Source organism: Sphaeramia orbicularis, chromosome 22 (genome assembly GCF_902148855.1).
Source record: "Sphaeramia orbicularis chromosome 22, fSphaOr1.1, whole genome shotgun sequence".
NCBI lineage: Eukaryota > Metazoa > Chordata > Actinopteri > Kurtiformes > Apogonidae > Sphaeramia > Sphaeramia orbicularis.
The window spans coordinates 51,366,037-51,389,784 of record NC_043978.1 but is presented as its reverse complement, the minus strand read 5'-3'; the positions used below and the strand labels follow the sequence as shown (position 1 = coordinate 51,389,784).

The window sequence follows — 23,748 nt, the reverse complement described above, 5'->3', positions numbered from 1 at the left end:
ACCTATAAAGCCACGTTATTATCACTTACATTTATTTATTTATTTATTTATTTTTTACTTTTTCTTTTAATATTTTAAAATCACTTTTACAGTGCAGAAACAACAATGACAACAAAACGAAACTCACACAGTACAACAAGGGGGGATGCTTTTCCGTACCTGATCTGATATCCAGAATTACTGTCCTTGAATCTGGTCCCATCTTAATCCTCAGATGAAATGTTAATTTTTCCATGGTATATATTTCCTCTATAATGTCCAGCCATTGTTGTGGCTGTAGAGGGTCACTTTTAACCAGTTCCTTGTGACTACCTTTTTGCAGCAATAATTAAAGTTTTAAATCAGTAAGTGTCTTCTCTTTTAATTTCATCATCAGGTATTAGACCCAGGTAGATAGCCTGGGGGTCCACTGGAATTTTATAATTTAAATATTCTCCATTGTCTGAACAACATAATTCCAAAGCATTTGCATTTTTACACATGTCCAACAGATATGTGAGTGGTTGGCATTCATGTGACCACCTCCTCTCCAGCATTGCTGCTGTTTTCCTAATTGTTTGCTTTTAATACTTGGTGTAATAAAATAGCGAATGAGGTTTTTCCAGCCAAATTCTGGCCAACCTTTAGAGCTGGTGATCACATACATTTATTTTACAATTCATGTGTTTTTTTTCAAAAAGTGGTGTTTTTTTCTGCCTTCTTCTACACCCTCAGCTCTTTCAGATGGAAGGGTCAAACTTCTATTTTTTAGTTTACATTGTTTTCGTCACACTGTGTTTATTTTGTGTGTGGGCACCACATATTTAAGGTTTTTGAACTTACTGCTGTGTGTGTATGTTACATTGCAACATTTTCTGAAACTTCATGAAAATTAATAAATTAATCAAATCAAGTAATGCTATTTGCTTCTTTGGATTTTTAAGTGAAGAATCAGAATCACATGCATGTGATTGAAGCAGCTGGAGACAGGAGTGGACTGTCACTGACCTCAGCGTGGCCTCCAGCGTTCAGGAGTTTGTTGCAGCGGTCGCACTTCAGACACAGCTTGTGCCAGTCCTTTCCCAGAGATGACACCTTTTCAGCTGCACATGAAAGACAAAAGACAGAGGTGGAGGGACTGGGCTGAGTCAACAGTCAAAGCATCATTTATATACATCGGCCTTTACAAAAGCCTTTATTTTCTCCATTTACTGTCAGGCTTTGTGTAACGCATAATGTGCTGTTCAACTGCTCAACATGGAGAGGAGTTACGTCGCTGATTGCTTCACCAGCCAGAATAATGATTAGCTTGTAGTGTATCTGTGAGCCCCTGACAGAAATCCTGTCACTGTGCCAGCTGAGTGACTGTTTTCATGGGGGGATGGGATGGAATGGGGGGGTAGTGGGAATGCCTGTGTGCCACACAGGACGCTAGGATGATGTCATATATATATATTTTTTTTTAATTCTTTGTTTATTTGGAAAAGCACATGTTACAAAACTTCTATTACAGGTACAATTCAATTTCTACACGACAAATGAAAAAATGCTCATCCAAGATTTTTTGTCATATATATATATAGAACATATTAAATAAATAAATAAAGAAAAGTGGGCTGGAGCAGAAGGCTTGGTCCATTACTTCATCAATAAGACAAGACACTTTAAAGTGTGTATGTTTACATCCATCTAAACACAAATGTTTCACATGTAAAAGTATTCACTTCACCGATGTATTCATTTCACATCTATTACAAATTTAACATAATTTGTCCATTTTGACCAAATAGTGAAAACAGATTCCTTTTGACCCTAAAAACAAAATGTCCACTCCTCCAGAATGTAAATGTCCTGTACCATGTCCATCCATTCTTCTGTTATGGGTGCTTCAGGCTTTAACCATTTTCTACTGATAGTCTTTTTACTCGCTGCCAAAAGATGATGTCATTTTTTTAGACAGGCAGACAGACAGACAGACAGGCAGGCAGACAGGCAGACAGACAGACAGACAGACAGACAGACAGACAGACAGACAGACAGACAGACAGACAGACAGACAGACAGACAGGCAGACAGACAGACAGTAGTGTGGGTCCCAGACCAGCTGGAACGGGGTGGGGGTGGGGGATGCCAACATCTAACCCAGATCCTTTGTGTTACCCCTTCAAAACATACCCCTCCCCCTGTGTACCCCATCCTGCTGCTGACCACCCCTCAACCCCATTTCCTTCTCGTCCCCCAGACCGACCCCCCCCCCCCCCCCCCCCCAGACATGCAAAAAAGCCTAATTACACCCTCTCCAATTATAAATCTCTGCTGTTTCCAGACAATGGACCCTGAGGAGTTGTGCAGGCAGCAGAGGAAACACCTTCTCTTATCGTGGTGGGGCACAAACAGCCGGATACTGGAGTCTGTTTCCTACATACCCTCACACTAAAATGACATACACACAGTTACTTGTTCAAATGTTCTTCCTCTTCCTATATGTAGAATAGAGTGTATTGTACCTGTGTCATTTTTCTGGAATACGTCATAAAGCCAATTATTACAATCAGTGGGTTCATTAGATGATTTACCAGTAACGGCATCTTGAGATTTGATTCTGATTTGTCAAACTGCAATGTATTCATGATCTATTCTGTCAAAACTGGAAGGAAAACAACCATCACATACAGGTGTTGGGAAGGAAACGGAACACTTGCATCTGAAATACATTTCAGAGAAATATATTTGCTGCTCTTTAGGTAAGCACTTGTATTACAGACAGGTTGAGCTTCCATTAGCTCATCAACTGTTTTTCACCTAAAGCTTTGAGGACAGCGACAACTATATTTGTTGAACAAATGCTAAATATTCGTTTATTGACACAGTAAAACTTCAAATATGCTCTTCTAACCTATTAGTGGCCATCTGTGGAATTACACTTTTAAACACTGAAGAGGTCACTGCACCTGGATTCAAATGTACCACACTGGTACACACATGTAAACACACAAAGTCATAGATAGCCTGTCTGCAGTCCTGACTTATCCCCATGACAGAATGAGCACCGTCAAACAGAAAAGGTGACATCAAACACCTTGCACTGTTTGTTTGTAGGAAGAATGGAATATAATGTCTCTTGAAAAGTATCATACCTAAACTTCCCAGAAATTTGTACCAAAAAAAAGAATGTGCTGAAAAGAATTGGGTGAATAGTGTCCCAGAAATCAGTTGAACAAATTTTCTAATTTAAAATTTTCAAAAATTTGTACCAAATTCAAAAATGTAAATTCTGCTATCAAACTGTGCACTGCACCTGTCCGAGTAGAAAAGAACATGTTTGTCAATTTGAAAAGCTTTGGGCGAACAGTCTTCAAGAAATGTGTTGGACAAAAAAATCTCAGATGGATGGACGGAAAAGACCTGGAAAAGCCCCCACCCCCACCCCCCCCACCCCGGAAAAAAAACTGAATTTCAGGGAGGGACTAATAATGTAAGGTTACCTTTGCTTGTATGCACTTAATATGGCCTCCTTCTTTTATCTTTTTTTTTTTTTTTTTTTTTTTTTTTTTTTTTTTAAACATGCGCTTTGTAAACACAATTATTTTACATCAGGAAAAATTAGTTGACAGATGTGAAATAGAAATGAGTTCTTGTCACAGCTGTTTGTCAGTTACACACCAGACAAATGGCCTGGCCTACAGATCAGACCCTGGAGAAAAGCTGGGGAGGGGCTTGGAGGTGGGAGTGGGAATGTCCTATCAACACATCAAAGCAGAGGAATGCTGACATGACTGAAAGATAGCACAGGAAGTACTCCATCAATCTGAAAATGTTTTCTTATTCAGTGTTAAAAGTCTGCTATAAATCCCTCCACAAAGCCCCCCCGACTCTGTCACCAGACAGGACGAGGTATGACTGAGAGCAGAAGTGTGTGCACGTCTGCTCCTGGCAACTGTTGAATCCACTTGTGCATTTATTTCTCCTCAGTCCAAACACCTCAAGACAATGTTTAAAAAGAACTGAATGAAAGCAGTAGGGGTTTAACCTGTCTGCTCCAGGTGGAAGTCTGTCTAAATCTAAGGACGCCCATTCCTCTTGACACCTCAAAGTGTTAAAAATACACTCCAGAGGAATCCCACCAGTGTGGTTTCCAGTCGAAGTGCAGATGTGATTCCTTGCAGACACAGCTGTAGATAAACCTGACGAGTCAGCCTGCAAACAGACGTCAGAGCCTCGTAGATGACTGTTTACACGTTTAGGAACAAAGGCCTCAGTTTATCAGCTTCCTTTTCAAAGGACCAGTTGTTATTGTAAGAGGGCTGAGTCTGTCTGTCTTTATTACACAGTGTGGGAGTTACAGAGTGGGGGAGGTGTAGGGGATCTACATCTCATCATCTACATCTACATCCCGGATGATTACACACAGCCAGCATCTATCCTTTATTATCCTTCACACAACCACGGCTACTGAAATAAAGCCAGAAGATACACAAAGTAGGGCTGGGATATCGATAATCCATTATAACACAGGTGTCAAACATGCGGCCCGTGGGCCAAAACCGGCCCTCCAAAGGTTCCAATCCGGCCCGCAGCATGATTTTATGGAGTACAAAAATTACTCTGAAGATCTGAACAGTCTGTGGTGTTGAACTGGTTTGAGCCCCATGTGATCTAAATTTAATAGTCTAATAACCCTTTAACAATAAAACGGGAACAACCTGAAAATGAAGTACAATTTGAACAATATTCTGTCTGTTACTACATGTTTTGTGGATTTGTAGATCCAATTTTTAAGTTGTGTTAATAAGTTGACACATAATATTGTAGACATTCTCGTTTTAGTTCCACATTCCAAACTAGAAAATTTCAACAATATTATGTTTGTGTAACATTGTGTGTAATGCACATGTATAAGTGATAAGATGAGGCATAATATTGTTAAAATTTACCTTATTTTTCTTGAGAAATTCCTTTTTTTTTTTTTTTTCTGGTTATTCACATCTTTTGGGTGAAAAGATAGTTTGTAAATGTAAATATTTTCATAACTTAGTTTTTATTGCACTAAAATGAAGAGAAAAACTAATATTGTTAATATTTAGTTTATTTTTCTTAAGAAATTACATTTTTTTTCTGGTTATTCACTTCTTTTGGGTGAAAAGATAGTTTGTAAATGTAAATATTTTCATAATTTAGTTTTCATTGCACTAAAATGAAGAGAAAAACTAACATTGTTAAAATTTAGCTTGTTTTTCATAAGAAATTACATTTTTTTTCTGGCTACTCGCATCTTTTTGGTGAAAAGATAGCTTGTAAATGTAAATATTTTCATAATCTAATGTTTTTATTGCACTAAAATGAAGAGAAAAACTTGGAGTTGTCATTATTTATAGGTTTTTAAGCTATTATTTAATGGTTTGGCCTGCTTGAGATTGAATTAGGCTGAATATGGCCCCTGAACTAAAATGAGTTCGACACCCCTGCATTATAAGTTTAAATATCACGATAGTTTGCCATATCGATGTTTTGTTTCAGTCTTACACTCCTTCACGCAAAGCCTGAAAATATTTAAACTGAAGAAACATGAAGTTATGTAGTGTAGCAGTGGACCGAGACACAGTTATTTGTCTCCAAAAATAGGAAACGTGGGCACAAATGAGGAATCTGACATGAACCAAGTCTGCCTCCTCTTCTTCTTCTTCTTCTTCTTCTTCTTCTTCTTCACAGTACCAGACGACATGAGGGATGCACCCACATGTGGAAACAAACAAAGCTATGTTCACAGGGAAGTCTGTCTGGATACTAGCGTTTACATTGACAACACTGATGAGGATGTGTCAAATCCTTTTAGCTGGGCTGTTTTCTCTCACAACAGCCTACAATTTGCCTCACAGTGAAGAATTCACCCTGATTTCCATTTCACATGAGTTACTGCTTTGGATAGTTGGAGGTGTTGTTTAAAGGTTCTTGTACATCTAACCTCTCACTCCAAAACAAATCCACTCTCACCAATAAAATATGAAGTTACGGCAACACTGATCATTTTGTGATATAACTTTTGTTTTTCGGTGAAGGGGAAAAAACTGTTTTATGACCTTTGGGGTAATTTTTCAATAACTTCAAGCTATGAGATACAATAAATCCAAAGAAAGAAAAAGCAATCTTCATAAAATTGTCTGGGCCGAGGGCAACAGTAGTGTTGGTATTGTTCACATGTTATGGTACAAATATTTAGTTAATTTTTTTTATTGTTTAGCTCATTTGCATTTTTCTACATTAAGAGACATTTTATAACACAAAAATGTAACTATTAACCGTAACTTGATAACATGTCTGTTAAAGCTGTGGTGACTGATAATTTTTTTCGGCAGCCTGTATCAGTCATCGGTAGGGATGCACCGATACCACTTTTTACCAGACCGAGTACAAATACTTACAATTGAGTACTTGCCGATACCGAGTACCGATACCAGTCCTTAATAATCCCATTCCAGTTGTTAGTTCCTTTTGTAAATGTGCTTTATTGTCGTTGTCATTAGTCTGACTGGAACAAAGTGCTGCTACTGACATTTAATGTGTTGGAATGAACGTTTGTCAATTAATCCACCAGGGGGCGCCGCTCTGAATTAACCATACTGGACAAACACCACGAAGAAGAGGAAAGTTTAATGAGAAGAAGAAGAAAGTCAGTAATAACAAACATGGAGAGGTAACACTAATGTGATACTAATACTGCAGCGTTTTCTCTGGTAAGGTTTAAAAGTTTAGCTTCAGCAGGAAGAGAAAAGAGAAATGAGTGATAAGTTTGGTTTTCACTTCCGCTGGCGGTGGTCCGCACCGCTCCGTACTCCCGCTGATATTCTCTGTCTGGGTACTCATCCTCCATCACCTGGAAAACAGATGGAATGTACGCAGAGGACAGACAGAACGCTGCGTCTGTATCTGTCTGTGTCTGGAACGTTACTGTCAGTCAGCGTTACTTTAATCACCGTCATTTATTTGGTTCAATCCCCACACTCTTCACACTTCACACACATTATTCCTCCTCCTCATACCTGCTGCACTGAACTGTGAATGTCACACGGCCGTAAGTGGTATCGGTGCAGTTGTATCAGATTACTTTTATGAATATGAGCACACACACTGAGTATCAGAGCCGATTCCGATACTCATATCGGAATCGGTGCATCCCTAGTCATCAGCTAAGGCTTATGAAAAAAAAAATTGGTATCAGCATCAGCCCTAAAAAATCAATTTTGGTTGATCCCTATTAAATACTAAAATTTTATACAAAGTCATTATTAAAGGTAGCAGATTGTAGGTTGAAGTTGCAGACTGCAACCAAGTGAATACCAACCCACTGCCTCCTCTGCAGCAGGGGTTCCCAACCCTGGGCCTCCAGATCTACTATCCTGCACGTTTTAGATATTTCCGTCTTCCAGCACACCTGACAGTCGTTACCAGGCTTCTGCAGAGCTGGATGATAGGCTGAGCATTTGAATCAGGTGTGTTGGAAGAGGGATCCATCTAAAACATGCAGGATAGTGGATCTGGAGGCCCAGGGTTGGTGAGCCCTGCTCTACAGTGACCACAAAAACTCTAATTAAAGCCAGTGTTTCTTTTGCTAGTTCTGGACTTCTTTCTTTTAGGATAGCAACTCTGATCCACACTCAAACACAGTAGCTGAAAAGTGATGCAACATATTGCTGAATGCTACATGCTATGAATAAGAAAGAAAAGAAGGTCTGTTTTAAGGCTCATTTATGCTTGTTTTACATACGTACATAATTATGTCCGTTTCTAACGTTGTCAAGCACCACTGCTTTCATACTTCCATGCGTCCAATGTGTTGGAATGAGCGTTTCTCAATCAATCCACCTGAGGGCACCGCTCGTAATTACCATAGTGGCTAAATACCACGAAGAAGAGTAACAATTTTTGAGAAGAAGAAGAAGAAAGTCAATAATAACGAACATGCCGACGAAAGAGGAGGTTTTACTAATGTGGATATTAATGTTGACACTGAGAATGTCAACACTGCCTCCACGGTTCCTGGTGGTACTGTTCCGTGTTCTCCATCTGGATATGCATCTGCTCGCTTCTGGAAAATAGACTGAATTATGTATGGAATATACACAGGCGACAGACAGAACACTATCTGTATCCGTCTGCATCTTTAACCCTTTCATGCATGACGTCCACATTTGTAGACACAGTTGAAGTGCACTTTCCAAAGGGTTATAAAGGCAATATTCTCCAAACCACAAGGGGGCGGTCTGTATAGACCCACCGCAATACAATGAAAAAAAGATCATCTTAGTTTTAGAATTTTTACTGCTCTGTGATCTCATAAACCTAACCTCCTAAAGTAAAGTAAAGTAAAGTAAAGTAAATTTTATTTATAGAGCACTTTTCACAGACAGAGTCACAAAGTGCTTTATCAATTCAAATCAGAATCAAATTAAGTTTACAGAGACCCAACAGAATCCTTCAGGACCCAACTATGGGTTTTCTGTCCAGAGTTTCAGAGCTTTATACAAAAAAACTAGACATTCTACCGCAAAGGATATTCAATTAAAAAAAAAAAAAAAATGCATCTGAAAAAACTGTTGCATTATGATGTTTCTGATATAGGAAATTCATTAATTAAAAAAATCCAAAACTTGTACTTTCCTGGGTCTCAGGAGATTAAACATCTTCTCAATAGACTTTTATTTATTTATTTATTTTTTTTAATTCAAAATGTATTTCAACTTTAGCCTAATTTTGAGAAATAAAATCAATCTAAAAAAACTCTTGATACTTTTTTTCATAATTCATGCATGAAAGGGTTAACATAGAACATAAATGAGCCCTTAAGCTGCTGCATGAACATGACGACACAACTACAGGGGTTGGACAAAATAATGGAAACACCTTAAAACATCAACAAAATCTAATTTAATATGGTGTAGGTCCGCCTTTTGCGGCAATTACAGCCTCAATTCTCCGAGGTATTGATTCATACAACTTGTGAATTGTTTCCAAAGGAATTTGAAGCCATTCTTCAGTTAGAATACCCTCCAACTCTTTTAGAGACGATGGCGGTGGAAATCGACATCTTACTTGAATCTCTAAAACTGACCATAAATGCTCAATAATGTTGAGGTCTGTGGACTGTGCCGGCCATACGAGATGCTCAACTTCATTAGAATGTTCCTCATGCCATTCTTTAACAATTCTAGTCGTATGGATTGGGGCATTATCATCTTGAGGTGAAGGTGTTTCCATTATTTTGTCCAACCCCTGTAGGTGGGCTCATTAAGTAAAAAAAAAAAAAAAAAAGCATAATTTTAGTGTGATTGAACGCTAAATGAAAATATAATTATGAATATTACACTCTAGAGCCTCCTAAATCCCCTTAAACACAGTGGACGTGTAAACTGGGACACATAGTCTTACATGAAGTAAAACCAGAGTCTATGTCGCTATTTGTGTAGAGCGAATGACTGCCCTGCAGAAGATGCTGCTGTGTTTGATATACTGAGCTCTAGGTGTGAGGATGAGGACAACTGAAATTTTGGCCAGAGGTCACGGCCAAACCAGTGCGATACCTGCACCACTGTAAGCTGCTTAACTTCATTTGTAAATTCCTAGTTTAAGCTCTTCAGTCTGCGCTCATCTTCTGTGATTGCACTGTCACTATGGTTTCAATCACAGAGGTAACCTGCTGACTTCTTTTTTGGCCTCAGTGTTGCTTAGTTTCATTGATCGTCCTACGATATGTGATTTTAAACCCATCTGTGCACTCCAAGGTTCTAATAGTTTTGGATTTTTCATTATAGTTTAGTTTTATTTAGTTTTCACTTTTTTTCCCTCTAATTCAGTTAGTTTTAATTTGTTTTTAGAGCAGGTTTGCTAGTTTCTATTAGTTTTTGTTTTTTTCGAAATGCTTCGTTTTAGTTTAGTTACCTCCGCCAAGGAGGTTATGTTTTTGCCAGGGTTTGTTTGTTTGTTTGTTTGTTTGTCTGTTTGTTTGTTTGTTTGTCTGTCTGTTAGTGTGCAACATAACTCAAAAAGTTATGGACAGATTTTGATGAAATTTTCAGGGTTTGTTGGAAATGGGATAAGGAAGAAATGATTAAATTTTGGTGGTGATCGGGGGTGGGGGGGGCCCACGGGGGGGCCCATTTCCAACAAACCCTGAAAATTTCATCAAAATCTGTCCATAACATTTTTGAGTTATGTTGCACACTAACGGACAGACAAACAGACAGACAGACAAACAAACAAACAAACAAACCCTGGCAAAAACATAACCTCCTTGGCGTGGGGGGGGGGGCCCACAGGGGGGGCCACTGATCAGCCTTGGCGGAGGTCTGCGCTCTCCGAGTGCTTCTAGTTTTAGTATTAATTTTAGGTTTTTTTATATCTTTCCTCTTCTTCACCATCGTATTCACATAAATCCCAGACAGGACTCTGCTGCTTTAGTCTCCATGTTTCTGACTCTAAACCAAGTGATGAACTGTGAAATACCATATGGTGCCGCTAGCTAAAATTGATGGAGTGAAATAAATCAATTTTATATCAATCTGACATTGACCAAAATGAAAACGAAGGGAATTTTATCCATAATTTTTATCTGTTTTAGTTAGTTTTGTAAACACACAATACAGTTTCAGTTATGTGTTTTTTTCTTTTAATTATAGTTTTCATTTATTTCAGTTAACAAAAATTCATTCATTCATTCATTCATTCATTATCTGAACCCGCTTTATCCTCACTAGGGTCACAGGGGTCGCTTGGAGCCTATCCCAGCTGCTTACGGGCGAAGGCGGGGTACACCCTGGACATTTCGCCAGTTCATCGCAGGACTCAGGGTGCAGTTAACGAAAACGTTTTTTCAATTCTAGTTTTCGTCATTTCGTTAGTGATAATAACCTTGGTGCACTCCTCATTCGGTCATAAAATTTGCTGCTTGACTGGCTGTATTTCTGATAAGACCTGACTTGAGCAGAAAACAGAAACAAAAAGTCAAAACTGCACAGCACTGCACCACAATATTTGCTCCAACACTAAATCAGCTATGCCACTCCACCCACGTCAGCTAAGTTCAGTTCATCTGGAGGCAGCGAATGAACAAACAAATGAGCACAACAACCTGACTGCCCACTGAAAAGGGCATTAAAATAATGTTAACACTACAGTGGGCTTTGAACTGGAATGGAATTTCAGGCCAGGTTCCTCTATTCGATTCAAAGCATCGGTAGTTACACATAAAAACTATATAAAAGCCAATAAATGTTTTTGTATTTAATGTGTTAGAAATATTTTACTGACTACAGCTCTATGTTCTACCCTACTACAGTTTAAGTAAAAGACTGATGTATTCATTGATACAACATTTTCTCAGTATTAATTACTTTTTTTTTTTTTAAGTTCTTCTCTTCTCTTAACCGTAAAGATTTCTCAGAGGCCAAAGCATGTTCAACAGAGACAGTCATGCTCTCTAAATAATAAGGACACAATTTATTTGACCTTTTTCCTGGAAGTCATAACTGATCTAATACAAATGGGAAAAACACCAATTTAACATCAAACAGTTTGAAAGCAGGTCCTAATGTAATATATCAAAGGTAAGGGAATCTATTCTGTTGACAAGCCCAGACCGTGATACATCTGAGAACCTCACACAGACCATTATTAGACTGAGTTTGTTTGTTCACATACATGTAAGGGGTAAGGACCGCAGCTCCAGTGTGGAGGAAATGTGGATGTATCTTCAAGTGCAATTCCACTGGCAGCGACTAAATGCTAGTTCTGTAAAGTACTGGGTTCTATTGAGTTACACTAAACTTCTCTCTATAAATACAAAAAAAGTCATTTTATTTCAGTGAAGGCTTTGAATGACAGATTGCTTGCACTGGTCATGTATTTATGTATGCATGCATGTACATATATCTAAAACCGCACCTGTCCAAATCTGTATATATTCAAATCCGTATTTATATATGTTTTTTATATTTATAACCATTTGCACTACATTCATATCAAACCGTATTTGCACTCTCCTTTTAAACACTTTTTTTATTCAGATTTATATGACTGTTTGTTTTACGTGTATGTTTATGTGTATGTTTGCTGCTGATAACACTGTGAATTTCCCCATTGTGGGATCAATAAAGGAATATCTTATCTTATCTTATTATTTTTGTCTCGTTTACAACTTATTCATTGTTTTCATCTTTTGTATTTTTGTCTTGTCATCACATACAGTCGTCAGCCTGAACGATCATCATCATCGTAGGTGCAGGCCAGTGTCCGGTCTCCAAACACACTGTGCTGTAACTGGACACAACATTAAGCAAAAGAACTTGAACATAGGCTCTATAGAAGCGGGGCATTAATAGTTTATCCAAATGACTTAATCATGGGTGCTTAGCTGTGAACAGACACAGGGCAGATCTAACAGCCTTAGTTTCACCCAGGGGGACAACAGCTCATTTTTTCTCCCTGCTTTACTCATCTTAAAAAGTCATGATAGATAAAGAAGCACTATAGCTGAGCTCCCAGCATGCACTCCAGCAGGAATGTCCACCAGGGATTGGGCTCTGAAATCTCATATGGGTGCTCTCTTTATCACTCAATAATTCGATGAGGGTGCAGTGGGGGGGAAATGTAATGCATTTGACAATGAGGACAAAGCTGCAACAGCTCATCTCTGCAACGACACAAATCACAGTGAAGGCCACTGCTTCTGCTCGTTAACTGCTTTAATGGAGTAGCATGACGGTAAACACACAGATCAAAGACATCAAACTATGACTAGAATCTCATCTGTCTCATGTAGGGATGGAACATGTGAAAATTTCATATCACGCTTATTGTGACCAAAATTATCACAGTTATTATTATCGCGGGATTATTGAAATTGTGCTCAGAATGTTCAAAAAGTACTGATACACACACTGAAATAATTTAACCAAGTTGTATTTTGAACAAAAAAAAAAAAAAAAAATTAGTCACAATGTCCCTTCTGTTGCAGAAACATTTAAATATTAACCCTTAGTGGTCTGAGCCTATTTTGTCCATTTTTCAGTCCTTTTGATTTTGCCTTTATATACTATACAAACAAATGTTTACTATACCCATGTTTGGGATCTGTTTTTTCACCACAACTTCATCTGTATCATCTGTCTATTATTTTTTCACTTTAACCTACTATAAAAACACAAAAGGACAAAAAACACACAAAAAATTTATAAAATCCAATTTGAAAAATGTCTATAATTTATTGCATAAATAACACACAGATGCTTAACAAACCTTTTCAAAGACTTTAAAAGTGAATATTGGTTCCAAATATTTGGTATAGAAAATTAAAATTGGAATAAATTTAAACTATACTCAAATATTTGACATAAAAGCAGATCTTTGCACAGGCGTTTTTTCCCCTAAAAGTGCGATAATCAAACACGGTTATCATGATAATTCAATTTAAACGGTAATACTAACCATCTGTGATTTTACCGCCGTTTATCGTTATACCGGTAATGGTTACATCCCTAGTCTCATGTCTTGTCACAGATGAGACTGATTTTAAATCAGTACATCAGATTGCTGCAAAATAGAGCCAAGTCTGTTTGTAGCATCATGATGTAACAATGTTATTGTGGGCTATGTTAAACTATGGTCGGCTAGGTTCTGCTCTGCTGCACCCTCTGGTGATGTGGACCCATCTGTTCCGTTCCAACTACAGTAAAGCAGTCCAAAACACACTCAGAAAATCATCCGTCCTCTGTGAATCATCTCCAGTGACAGCTGAGTCCACGCGGGTGTTTTGACTTCTTGGTTTTTGTGGCAGCAGTGTGTTTGTTACTACATGTCCTGGTAAACACCTGAGTGACGAAGGGCCCAAAGGCAGAGCAGGCAGCAACAACCAGGCAGCTTATAGTCAGTACATCCAGTCACATACCACTGTACATACCACACACAAAAAAAAAGTCAATGAGGAAAAAACAAGCAGCCTGGGTTTCCTTCTCTGCATCCTCTTACTATTCTGCTCTCTGGAGTAACAACTCCCTCAAGGACCTGTGACTTTTTAGTTGACTTAAAGACAATGGCCATTGAGCCAGAGGTATTCAACCTCACCCAGTAAACAGCTTTGAAGGAGTTTTCAACAAGGAACAGGTCATAAGGTTCAAAATCCTAAAGTCACAATGCAATTCAAATGATGTTCAGACAGCTTATAAAAACATTAAAAACCATAAACAGACTATACTCCTAAACTCCTAAAACTACACAGCAAATTCTTACATTACAGAGGCTGAAAATAGTTTACACTGGTGATTATTTTCTTAACATTAAATATTTGGCCGAAGAAAAGGTCACAAGACAGTAAAAACTATAAAAAGTTCATTATAATTTTCCAGATATCACTGTTTTATTTCCAGTACCAGTACCTTTCTTAACAGAATAATGTGCTAATCAATTCTGTGTATATCATTTTCACATTTCACACAGTGCCTCTGCTCAGTGTCACTGAAATCACATTCTCACCGCGCACTAAACCTTTAAATACAGCCTTTGGTTATTATATCCTTGTGAGACCCAGCAATGCATTTTCGTCCTCCGTAGGGGACTAGAGTTTCACAGCTTTACAAACAAAAAAAAGAAGCTGTCCACTGCAAAGGACATTGCATCAAAGAATGAATAAATACATTAAAAATATATATCTGGAAAAACCTGTTGCGTTATGCTGGATCCAATCAAGACAATTATTTAACATGAAAAAAGACACAAGGTTTACTTTCCTGGGTCTCAGGAGGATATGATCACAAAGGCTGACATTCAGATTCTATTTGATGAAGTGTGAAACTTATCAGAAAGCAAACCCAAAAACGATCAGAAAACATGTACAGACTTTGTATAAAAACACATATTCCATTTTTGACAGAACATCCTGTGGCTGAATGTTTATTCTATCTGTTCATGGTGCAGCTGCTCTCAGGGTGGGGACCCATACTAAATAGCATCTAGGAAACATGCATTGGGATCTGGCTTTCTCTTTGGCTGATGCAACCCTGTGGCAAAACTTAGCTCTGGAGGTCGTCTGTCGCCTCAGCCAAGGCGAGGTTTCCTCTCCGGGCTTTCTCCCTCCTCTCTCTGTGAATAAAAGAGGCTGACCTCGTGAATCCTGCTGGCTGACGTAAATGGGCTGCAGTTATAGGGCGCATCTCGTCTGCACTGGTCAGAGCAGCCGCAGGCAGACCCGCCTTCTCCACAGTCCCTGTTCCCCCTGAACCTCAGAGCCCTGTTGGCCTACACCACATCTCATCTCTAAGCACTCAGGACACAGTGTTCTCGGTCTACAAGGACTTCACAATGATCTGTGAGGCCAGACTCGCCTACAGAGTAGTGGACCATGTTTTCACAAGTTGTAGCATGCGTGCATCAGTGGAAATGTCCCTTCAGATGCAGCCTGTGGTAATTGGATAATGATCCCTTGAGGGGCAGTCATCATATGATGGAAGCATAAAATGTAGCAGAGCTCAGGCTCTACAGAGCGGAATCATCTGAGTCTAGTAAAGTGACGTAACACCACTGATCTGATCTGTGAGAATCTGTTCAAATGGATGTTGGACAACAGTAGTTTGATGTTATCTTTACTCTGACTACATTTTTCTACACCATTTAAATACATTTTCTTTAGCAGATTTGCCTCGTATCTGTCAAAAAGCTGATCAGTCAGCTGATCAACCATGTGAATTGAAAATTCATTATTCACACTGCAGCAAATACCACCTTAAGCGTGTTAAAAACTTTTATGCAAAATTGAGGGAGTTTTCTTTTTTTTAAAATGTTGGCACTTCCATAAGGCTTTCTAATGTAAAAACTTTTCTACTAAAAAATATAAACGCATAAATGTTATAAATAATGTAATAAAACACAATAAAGACTTGACACGTTTTCAAGGAACTGTGTGTAATATTTCATCATTAAAAGATTACAAAATGACCTTACATGATCATTTGATTGTTTATCATTTAGCTCTGAAATTATGCAAATTTATTAGACTGTTGATATATATTCAATGTATTCGTATCTAAGGGGAGGAGGAGTGACCAGAGGGACCATTAAAGGGAGTAGCCAGTCACTCTGCCAGTCTGCTATGACACTGAAAACTAGATGTACGGTCTTTAACTAAAGCGTCAGAAAGTCACAAGAACCAGAATCAACAATAGAAACCTCTTAAAGTCAGAGAAAGTGAAAAAGTGATTCAAAAAATAAGTCATTGTCCACTGGACACTGCTCTAAAATGAAAGAATGAAGTTTGATGCTGGAATGGTAGCATTTCTGAAACACTGGTGAGTTGGATTCTCTGGCTTATGGAAGTAGAAAGTTACAATATGTTGCTGTTGTTTGGTGACCCATGGTTCAGACAAAACAGTGACAGCTACAAGAACTATTGTGAAAACTACTGGCTAAAACGGTAACTTACATGAAGATTGTAAAGATTATAAATGTTAGCTAAACTGGGTGGCAAAATAACCAGGTGTGGGTTTTTGTTTTGATGATAAAATAATAATATAGAAATGCATCACAGTTTCTCCTCACTCATAATATAGTCTGTAGAGACAAAGCATTAATTTGTTGGCTTTTTCATAGTTGTGAGTACATTCTGGTACATAATGTCTACTGTTGACAGTTTGGAGTATCAATACTACATAGAACCACTCTAAAGTTTCTACCAGATACCTATGATAAACCAAGATGATGAAGATGGTGTGGCTTTGACCATTTCACCATATCTTCTCTTTGGAAATGAAGGGGAAATTAATTGTAATAATAATAATAATAATAATAATAATAATAATAATAATACATTTTATTTGTAATGCACTTTACATTTTTATTAAAAACATCAAAGTGCTACAGGCAGGGTACAATAAACAGAACTGTGATGTGATTTTTGTTTTGTAGACAACAATAAGAAATAGAAATGTCCTACAAATTCCAAATACTAATGAGAGTTTTCTTATGTTAACACAAAACAGTCTTATAATAAAATGTAACCAACTTTGTTCATCCACTTATGCAACAGGTCACGCTGCTCCAAGGTGGAATGGTTTCACCTGTGTCAGGGGGCAGCCTGATTGTCAGCACCAGGACTAAAGCCATCTCCATTAAGGGATCATATTTGTGCCTAAAATGCAGAGGAAAAAGGCCCCCCATTGATGGGCGCACAGTAGCTGGCAGGTTATGCAATGGCACCAAGCAGCAGGCGAAGACTCAAGAAATGATGTTACATAACTGACAAGGCACATTCACACAGCCCACTGGGCAGCCAAGTGGAAAACAGGGTACTCTGGCTCCGACAGAAGAGAAGGGGAAAAAAAAAAGATATTGTGTAGATGTTTGGAGCTAAAGTGAGACTTAAAAAAAAAAAAAGAAGAAGAGGTGTGTGGGAAACAGTGCACCGCTTCGTATCATCGGGCAAAGGCAAAGAGGGTGAAGGTATTCTGCTCGAGCAGGGGCACAAACGTGCACAGACACAGAAAGAGCCTTGTGTGAATAGAGTTGTTGTTTCTCATTATAATGCATGAGGGACTTTGAGACTCTCCTTTTAAATAATGGTCAGCCATCTCACCCCATTTCCCCAGTCCTTGTAGTTAAAAAAAAAAAAAAAAAAAAAAACAGGGGAAGAGGAATTTGAGGCCTAAGGCAAGAGATTGAAGAAGAGGGGATCAAGAGCCAGACAGACAGAAACTAGTGAATGAAAGAGAGAAACTCACACAAGAGCACTATTAGTCCCAGTTTAGGTTCTGCTTTATTCACTTAGCCGTACAAAGATGCACTGCTCCATTTGTCTGAGTCTGGGTCTCAGCTGAATCTAGGTCCGGAACTGGCAGATTTACTGAGCCATGCTGTGTGCTGTTCTGCATGGACTCCCTCACACGCTAACAATTCACTTCCACTGAGCCTGGTCACATGTCAGCGTACAGCCCCTTTCCCACTGCTGGAACTTTGACTTTACCGGGAACTTTGAAAAACCTCAGCGTGTTTCCACCGAAATTACCCAGGTAAAAAAAAACCTTTCTCTCATCCTCAAAATTTCTCTGAAAAAAGTTCCTGGTTTTAGATTCTTTGGAATTCTTGGGGGTGGGGCTGTGCGCTGAAGAACGCTGATTGGTGGAACACACTTGCAGCATTTCACACTTGTCTCTCTATAGCCATTGTGCAGCTGCAAACTTTTTTTTTTTTTACCATTTCTACAATCTTCATTTCATTTGTGTTTTCATCATTTGGAAAATGGAGCAAAAGATGAGAAGCAGACAGACAATGAGGTCCAATTGCCTGAATATGCTATTCGACCCCAGCCCAACCCAGTTCCTGGTAATAAAAGTTCCTGGGAATCTGGTGTGAAAAGCGCTAACTGTCCCAGGCAGATTCTGAGCAACTCTGAATAGAACAGCAACTAACAGATGTGACACTGCAACGTGGACGCTGGCAATCTGGATTTAGCCAACCCACAATTAAAATGTAACACTGGAAGGTCCATGTTCCTGTGATACAAGCGTTTCACAACAAATCTGTGGGCTATTTTTCAAAAAAGAGCTGACTTGAAAATGTCTCACTTTACATTTCACTCTAGCTTGGCTCAGAGTTTCATGTCATAGCATGATGTACCTGTATGTGTAATTCTGGACTATACACTTCTAATATCACTTCAACTTGCTTAGGACCTTAGTGAAGGGGGTCTAGAAACAGTATCCAATAGTCCCTGGTGAGCCCTGCTCTCACATAATGGAAACTAGTGCTGCAACAATGGATCGATTAAACTGATCCAAATAGATCCTTGAAAGAGCTGACAGTGAATTCGGCAGTCATTTCTTTGGGTCTTGATCACGTTAGTATTGAAGAAAGCTCGCATGCTGTGTACTGTAACAGGAAAACACAGAGCAGCATGGCTGAGGCTTCAGATGCCAGGCCAGATTTTTAAAGCTACGTTTACAATATGGTCCTGGTGGCCATGGCAGCCCCATTTGCCTGAAATGTGGTGCACCGTTTATGTAACAAAACTTGAAAATGGAGGAAAAAAATGGCCAAAATTCCACGGTGCACTACGCTTCGGGCAATCGGGGCTGCCGTGGGCACTGGGAACATAATGTAAACCTAGCTTAGCCTACATGTCATGATTACTTTAGCCCCCTAGCTAGTTAAACACTATCGTAATTATAAGGTTTTCATCCATCTCCGTTGATCTGGCCACCAGACTAACGTTACCAATCAATGACTGGAACTAATACATACAATGCTAGTTTGATGGCCTATAACCGGAGCTGGATGAAGACTATATCTTGCTGGTCTCTAGCTATAAGAAGTCTAGGTAGCAGGCTAGTGCTCGCTAACTAAACCCAGGGACGTAATCATTAGTGACTTGTCTGCAGCCTATATTGCTTTGGGTTAAATACCGATCTTTGAGAATTGAGTCTTTTGTGTTTATCCGATGAATTGATTAGTTATTAAAATAATCTACAAATTAATCGATTATTAAAATTATTGCCGGTTGCAGCTCTGATGGAAACCGAAAAAAAAGCACAGAGTGACGGTCAGTTGAGCTGATACTAGCAGCAGGACAACAACCGAAAAGGGGCATAAGCATTTTCCAGACCACATTTGACATCTGAGAGCAAACTGCAAGACATTAATATATAAATGAATCATTTGAAAGACCAGCCAGTTAACAAGCTCACTCTGGTCCATCCTTTCCAGCTGTTTTTATTTAGATTTCAATTTGCTAACAGAAAAGTCCTCTGTGGGAAAAGTGAAATTCTGCTTATGCTTAATTCAGGTGGAGAAGAAGGCAAAAACGTGAAAAGTAAATAGGTTTAGTGAATCATTTTTCAAGTGTGGATCAGTGAGATATCTTCACTAAATTTTCACAGAATCAGTAACAGAAATGTTGCCATACAAGATGGGAAACTATAATAGATCATCATCATGTATGAATAACTGCCAAAACAAATTTTAGACAAACCAGCCAAAGCTACCAGCTCAGGTACCGATGTTATTAAGTGAAACCATGTTAAACTGTGATGAAGAAAAGTACAGAGAACTGTAAAGAACGGCAACTTTGTAGATTCTCTGAGAACTTGATTAAAATGTGTCATAGATTTAGACTGAGACATGAATATTGGCAAATCTTTTTGGTGTGCGTGCCACTGGTTTTAAACATTGTATCATAGATAATTTTTTTTACAAGTTCAAAATTGTATATTTTTAAGAACAAAACGGGGGCAACAGTCTGAAAATACAATACTTCTCCAATCAATGACTCTCTCTTTCATCCAGACACTAAAAATCTGTGTAGAGATGCTAAATTTAACTTTACTTTAAATGCAGACACTTCAACAGCTGCAAGGAACATGTGTTTTAAGAGCATTGAAATCGAAGTATAACCCCAGAAAAAGAGCTGTCTAATAAACTATCGGAAAGGAAACAATAAAAAAAAAAATTCCCTGAAACCAAAAGAATTTCCATTCCAGACTGTGGCTAACCGCCGCCTTCTGTAATGACATTACAGAGAATCAAGTGTTGCACTTCTTGCCTTGCTAAAACCTGATGTTGGGCAACCCCAGCTGGATGATCAGGTGGGTAACTGCAGGGTGGGCCAATCACTGCTCTATATAACACACCACAACCCACCACAAGAGAAAAAAACAAGAGGAAAATGAGATGGCATATAGACAATTTTCTCTATCAATAACACATCCTGGTGTAGATCAGAAGCAGGGTTTTCTTGTTTTCTTGTATTTTTTAACTTTACACCCCTTTATGCGTCTGTTTTTCTGACTCCAGCCTTTCTGCACACATGAATGTTCATCTTAGCGTTGCTTCTCTGCTGTGTCTCTGGAGAGTCAAAGTGGCTGAGAGGAGGATGTATGTAGGTGGAGCTGCTGAGCTCATTCTACAGTGTATGAAATCCATCACTGACATAAAGCTGATGCTTCAGGCTGTGGGCAGCTCAGGCCTGAGCCCCCCCCCCCCCGACCTCTCCTATGTGTCGTCATTCGGTTTTCCAACATCCCATTGCAATGACTGCAACTTTTTACTATTTTACTTTCTCCTGCCCTCCCAGGTTTTGACGTATGTCGCTAATTCCTCATCCTCATCACGGTTACTGCCCGAGGCACTCGCTCCCCACCCAAGAAGACACACCCGGACCAAAAATAACTCTAGGCTCGGCTCAGCATGTTACATAAAAAATAACATACATCAACAGAGGAGCAGTGACTCACTCACTCTGCTGCAGAAAATTAGGGCTCCAACACAAATGATGGCTGCTTAAAATCTATTTGAGGATAAAATAAATCTTGTTTGCACAAATATTGTTCCATGTTAGTCACTCTTGGGACCCATAGGATGAGCAGCAGCTGTGATGTTCGCTGCTTGTGTTATGTAAGAGGACTTGCATCCACTCACATAATTGATTTTGACCCCCGTGACAGCACCGTGTGCTCTGAAGTGTAGAAAAGATCAGCGACAAAGAACATTTTTCCTTTTTGTTCACAGCATGCGGCCAAATATAAACACAGGATTACCCAGAGTTCAGCTGGACAGCAGCATAAGCAGCAATATGAACTCAACCATAGGATGCTTATTACGTATGTGCGAAAAAAAAAGATGCAGTGCAGCAACCTAAATTTTTGTTTATTTCTATGATCTAAGCTCCTTTAATCCTCTGCTTTGCTTTTGTACGTCTTTGTAAACATCTGTTATAGTCTATATATGATGTCATGTCATAAGTGTGATTCAACGATATTCACCTAAGTGGGTGTTTCACATATTTGTTTACAAGGATGAAAAAAAGGACATGCATTTACAGGTTTTCAACCCACTGACGCAGCATGATGTTTTACTGTGCCTGTGTGAGTGGGTAATCTGGGCATATGGCATTTCTGCACTCTTGGCAAGAGTCTCCAGAAGCCAACTGCCAAGGCTGGATATTTCCCAAACTCAACAAATTAAAAACGACACGGATCGGTGTCAAAATAAAACAAGTCATTCATCCAGTAGTGTGAAGATTGTGCAGATAGGGCACAGAATTGGACATGTTTTTAACACTCAGTTGTTGAATATTTGCTCATATGGCTTTTGTTTACACTAACCCTTTTGCCTCTCCAGCTTCTGCTTTTCCCAAACTTTGTCAATCATTTACCTACCTAGACACTCTTTCCCTAAGAAAAAAAAAGCCTAATCTACAAGGAATGCTTATGTGACAGAGGTATATATTTTCCAGGATGAGCTAAAACCAATCAGTAATAAAATAGCTGTCAAACACAATCTATAGCAAAACAGATCATAGATAACTTCTGTGTGTACATCAAAACATACACTAACATGAAAATATGTGCAGAATATCTAAGTGTTAAGAGTACCATTTTAACCCTTTCATGCACGAATTATGAAAACCTTAATCAAAATTTTTTTCCTGAGGGTTTTTATTCCTCTTTAGGCATGAAAAAAAAAACAATGCGATTGAAAATTTTCTTCTGAAAAATAAATAAAAATAAATAAATAAAATGAAAATTATTTTAAAAATTAAAAAAATAAAAAATTCACTAAAAAAATTTTAATGAAAAAAAAAAAAAAAAATCTTATGTACCTATTTTTCATGAAGTTGCAAAAATGTCCACTCAGCTGGACACCACATGTTTAATTTTTGACGCACAGAAACATGTATTTATTGATAAATTGTGAGGAAAAAAAGGGGAGGGTTTGTGATTGTGGGGGTTTATGCTCAGGAGAGATCTACATAATGTTACCAATTCATGTCAGAAAAGATATGTCGTGACTTAAAACTTTAATAAAGATATGTGTAAATAAATAAATAAATAAATAAATAAAATTAAAAAAATCCATGAATATACAAGAGAACAGCTGTAGAATAGCTGTCCACTGTAGTGACCAGTATGCATGAAAGGGTTAAATGTTGGCATTATGAAGAATTTTTTTTTTTTTTTTTTTTTTTTTTTACCTCTAACACAAAATAAAATGAGCCTATTTTGTTATATAATAAACTTTCCTTCTTTATATCCCAACAGACACAATTTGCTAAACAGGAAGCTAACTAATGGGTTCCTGTCAATAGTATCCTGTGGCTAACGAGCGGGATCAGCATCAGGTTCAAAAAGTAGCTAAAAAATAAAATAAAAAAAACAAAAACAAGCGGCAATCACTCACCAAAATACACCGTCTTGTCACACTTGGGGCACTTTGAAGCCATGTTGTGATGTTCTGTGGCGGAGTGAAAGTGAGCAGTGAGAGTACAGTGAGCTGTGGAAGTGTCTGTGGTCCACTCTGGGCTGTCGGCTCTCCCTCCGTCTCTTCCCTCTGTCTCTTCTTCGGGTCTCTTGTGTCTCTTCTTCGTCTCTTCTGTCCACAGTAAATGTCCCGCTTCTCTCACAGCAGATCTGAGCATCTATTCAGTCAAACCGGCCGTCCTTTGCATAGCTCCGCCCCCAGCCCCGCCCCCACAGGGTCTGAGCATCTATTCAGTCAAACCGACCGTCCTTTGCATAGCCCCGCCCCCAGCCACGACGACGCAGCCTCGTGCCTCCTTCACGTGCTGTTGAAATGCACGTTACTCGGCAACCGAGCAGCGGAAACGGAAAACTCGTAAAAAATAAATTAATAACTTAAAAATAAATGAAATACCGTAAAGCTTTGGTGTCGCTGTAGCTTCACATTTCTTTGTCTAAATAGTTTTGTAAATGTAAATGGTGTTTTGTTTGACCTTATTTC

General features: G+C 38.7%; 1 protein-coding gene across 2 annotated transcripts in view; it reads right to left on the bottom strand.

The window, feature by feature from the left end:
• The window catches only part of crip2 (cysteine-rich protein 2), a 40,026-nt gene extending 16,619 nt beyond the window's left edge, over positions 1 to 23,407 (bottom strand). Inside the window, exons 1-4 of one of the 2 annotated variants that reach the window (XM_030126725.1) lie at positions 23,362 to 23,407; positions 23,292 to 23,316; positions 23,188 to 23,260; positions 988 to 1,082 (exon numbers count right to left, since the gene is read on the bottom strand). In XM_030126725.1, the coding sequence (XP_029982585.1) occupies positions 988 to 1,082; positions 23,188 to 23,230 (138 nt within the window). In that variant the 5' untranslated portion in view covers positions 23,231 to 23,260; positions 23,292 to 23,316; positions 23,362 to 23,407. The other variant, XM_030126724.1, reaches the window with a different exon arrangement.
• Positions 23,408 to 23,748: the final 341 nt, after the last annotated feature.